This window comes from Neltuma alba, unplaced genomic scaffold (assembly GCF_004799145.2).
Source record: "Neltuma alba isolate B1F8T4 unplaced genomic scaffold, ASM479914v2 tig00003215_pilon, whole genome shotgun sequence".
In the NCBI taxonomy this organism is placed as follows: Eukaryota; Viridiplantae; Streptophyta; class Magnoliopsida; order Fabales; family Fabaceae; genus Neltuma; species Neltuma alba.
The window spans coordinates 30,856-34,955 of NW_021633191.1; the positions used below are offsets into that span (position 1 = coordinate 30,856).

The 4,100-nt window shown below is 41.8% G+C and overlaps 1 protein-coding gene across 1 annotated transcript; it reads left to right on the forward strand.

Annotated features, from left to right (window-relative positions):
- The first annotated feature begins 982 nt into the window (after nucleotides 1-982).
- LOC114740962 (zinc finger protein SHOOT GRAVITROPISM 5) lies at nucleotides 983-3,735 on the forward strand. Its single transcript, XM_028929219.1, has 3 exons — nucleotides 983-1,472; nucleotides 1,569-1,968; nucleotides 2,764-3,735. The coding sequence occupies exons 1-3, from the start codon at nucleotides 1,379-1,381 to the stop codon at nucleotides 3,515-3,517; spliced, it is 1,248 nt and encodes a 415-aa protein (XP_028785052.1). The 5' UTR covers nucleotides 983-1,378; the 3' UTR covers nucleotides 3,518-3,735.
- Nucleotides 3,736-4,100: the final 365 nt, after the last annotated feature.

The following is a 4,100-nucleotide window of genomic DNA, read 5'->3' on the forward strand; positions in this document are numbered from 1 at the left end:
ACTTTATTTATAGTCTACAAATAGAGTCTTATAATTAGGATCGGAGGTAATATTATGTAAACTGGATAAGCCTCCTTGGCACAAGAATTTCATTTTATCTGTGTGTGTATATATTAATTACTCCTCTGGTCTTAAATATAATACCAATTTTATAGTGTAATTTACATTACAAAAGGAGTCTTATGTTTAGGACCGACGGAATATATTTTTATCAAGTTGATTATAGACTCATTAATTATACTTCTTCATGTGTTAATTATATATATATATATATATATCTACATATATCCCCCCTTCTCCTAATGTGGCCATAAAACTCGAAGGTAAAATGATGGTCGTCGCCGTACCACAGGGACTACTGCTTACATGTATGTCTTGGCTTGGGACAATATTGCCAACATTACGAACTCTCCTAGAAAAGACAACCTCGCCTTAATTTCAACTCCTTACTGTTAGCTTTGATGCCCCCAGTTTACCAAAAGGCAAAGCCACCTTAATTAATTAATTTTGGAATTTAAAAAAAAAAAAACACACACACACACATGCTGTGTAAGTACCGTAGTGCCCTTGAGGGTGACCTCACGTCCTCATTATCTAACTTTATAAAAGCTGCTTCGTGAGAAATTAATTAGAGGTTCTGCACAGTCACGAGCATGGGTACAATGGTCTATAAAGATAATATCCTCCCCGCGCAAGAGAGATAGAGGGAGGGGTAGAGAGAGAAAGTGTGACAAAAATAGGAAGCTTACGTGGGTATGGGGGTGTAATTATGCATGGATTGAAGGCAGGAAAAAAAAAATTTACGGTGAGAAAGAGAGAGAAAAGAAGAGAGAGAGGGGGAGAGATAAATTATGAGAAGGGATGTGTTTGTTTGTGGGGGATTTTTTTTTTCCTTTTTTTTTTTGCCTCTCATATATCTGGAGCCCATTTAGAGAGGAGGGTGCCTGTGGGATCAAGTTTCGAGCTTTGTGATTGGGTCTGTGTGTCTCTCTTTTTGAAAGTTTATTAAGGAGAGACAACACCTTCTGAAGATGAGAGTTGGAATTGGAAGCAAGAGAAGAAGAGAGAGATAGGGGGAGAGAGAGAGAGAGCCCCATGGAAGAAAAAGCTGAAAGTTTAAAAGCAAGTTAAAAGAAAGCTGAGAGAGTAACCGAAAGAAAGAAAGCAAGAAAGCAAAGATCTTTTTCCTTCTTCTTCCCTCCCCCCCGCCCCTCTCTCTCCTATGCCTTCTAGCTGTCTTTTCTTCTTTCTCTCTTTGTTCCTCTCATGATCTCTCCATTTACTTAATCCTATCACCAACAATTCACCACTTTACCTCAACACACAGAGACACCCATACCACTATTATAAGCAAGGATCATCACAGAACAAAAACCCCATGTCATCACTTCCAACGTCGGAGCAGTTTTCCACCGCAGAAAATGGCGCCAATACTACCAACAAAAGAAAGAGAAGACCCGCCGGAACACCAGGTAGTGTGTGCGCCACAGTCTTAATTTGAATTCCCATTTGTGTTCATGATGAAATTAAACGTTGAATTGATTTTGGGATTTATATAATATTTGCAGATCCAGATGCGGAGGTGGTTTCGCTGTCGCCCAAGACGCTATTGGAATCGGACCGGTACGTGTGCGAGATCTGTAACCAGGGGTTTCAGAGAGACCAGAACCTGCAGATGCACAGGAGGAGGCACAAGGTGCCATGGAAGCTGCTCAAGAGAGAGACGCCGGTGGTGAGGAAGAGGGTGTTTGTTTGCCCGGAGCCGACATGCTTGCACCATGACCCTTGCCACGCCCTCGGCGACCTCGTCGGAATCAAGAAACACTTTCGCCGGAAGCATAGCAACCACAAGCAATGGGTCTGCCACCGCTGTTCTAAGGCCTACGCCGTCCAGTCCGATTACAAGGCACATCTCAAGACCTGTGGCACTCGCGGCCATTCCTGTGATTGTGGCCGAGTCTTCTCCAGGTATATATATCACATATATATATATGCAATATTGGTATTATTAAATCAAAACTTCGGATACTCACAACAGATACATCTGTTTGTTCTTTGATTATATATGATTGTATTATCAACTCACTTAAACTTGATGCCGTTTTGTTTTACATTGGTTTTGACTTGAGAAAAGGGAAATACATTTTTTGGAATGGAATATAAAGTTAGTGAGGGGGAAATAAAAGGTTTTCGTATTTGACTGATGCAACATTATTAATCCTAACTTTCAAACATATAAATAATACTGTTTTCGCGACGGTTGGAGAACACTGCTCCCAAAGCTCTTTTTTTTTTTTGGGTTTGGTTTTGGTCCCATACATACAGATATATATATATATATATATATATATATAGCTTCTGCCGTTCCAGGATCATCTTCTTCGTGATCATACGTTGTATATTTCTTGGACGAACGAACTACAGCATATATGTCTTAATCTGAGATATAACGAGTTTCGAGATGTGATTTAATATGATTCTTGCTTCTTCACCTTTATTCAGCGGAACCCCCTTTCGCCATTTCAAAAAACCAGTGGACGCCTTTTCTAAAAAGAACACCTTTTACAATCACTTTTTCTTTCTTTCCTCCTTCCTTCCTTCTCCTTCTTTAATTAGCTCGCTCTTTAAGGTCCACACTCCTCCATCATCTAATCCCATCCTTTCAAATGCTAAATGATGATGATGTTTCTTCTTCTTCTTCTTCTTCTTCTTTGTCTTTATGTTCATCCTTTTTTGTTGTCCTAATTGTATGCATGCGCGTAGGGTGGAGAGCTTCATCGAACACCAAGATGCGTGCAATATGGGGCGACTCCAGTCGGAGGGGCAGCCGCAGCAACCGGCGTGTCTATCTCGAACTGCATCGAGCCCCAGTCCGTCAAGCGAGACCAATTTCAGCGCCGGTCCGGCCTGGCCTCCACCTGGTCTGGTGATGACAAAGCCAAATGCGGAACCCACATTCTTGCAGAACAATAACCCTATTATTGCTCATCAAACCTCGTCCAAGACCAACCATCAAAACAACAAGCTCTACCCCAACCTGGACCTTCAGCTCTCAACCGCCACGCCGCCCAACGACGTCGCAAGAGACGACACCCATTCGACCCAGTTACAGCTCTCAATTGGGTCGTCGGACCTGAGCGACAAGAACGAATCAAATAGGACGAATTCATCACCAAAGGAGAGCAGTAACAGCAGCGATAAGCCGCCGGGTGCGGTGGCGGCGCTGATGGTGGAGAAGGCATACGCGGAGGAGGCAAGGAAAGAAGCCAAGAGACAGATGGAGGCGGCGGAGCAAGAGTTCGCGAACGCCAGGAGAATAAGACAGCAAGCTCAAGCTGAACTGGATAAAGCATTCGCTTTGAAAGAGCAAGCGATTAAGCAGATCAATTCAACTATGCTTCAGATCACATGTCAAGCTTGTAAGCAACAGTTTCACCAGCAAGCTCAAAAATTAATAACGGAAGGTGGCCAAGTATTAGACCACAACAACAACAACGGGAAAGAAAACCATCACTAACTGATATCGAAACATATATCATCTCTCCCAAGTCTGGTTTTTTCTTCTTCTTTTTGGGTCTTACCCTCATTATATATCTTTGTGAATTGGTATACCGAGTAAGAAGTGATGATGTGATTATTGTGTACGTGGGATTAGTGGGGTGTTTAAGTTTTTAGTTAAATTCGGCACTACTACCAGCCAGCAGACTATAAAACTATGTTTTAAGGGTTTTGCTAGAAAGCTTTTCTTTTCTGATCTTTCCCCCCCCCCCCTTTTGTTTGTCTTTTCTAGCTATTATATGGATATGAATATGAATAATCTCTAGCTCTTTGATCTGTTGGCAGTAGTAATGATGATATGTATTTTATATCTTGTAATGATCAGGCTGTTTTTACTCGATCACTGCATTGAATGCACGAGAGAGTCTGAGAAAACTCTGAAATTTCCCCTAACCTGTAGTTCTGGTTGTTTGGATTTTCTGCTGGGACTATTATGAGAAGATCTTTGTTGGGCAATAGCAGAAGAGAAGGTCATCAGAGAGAAAATGGAAAACAGCCCAGCAAGCTAGGCCATCGTCTTTTTCTTTTTATCAGTACACATC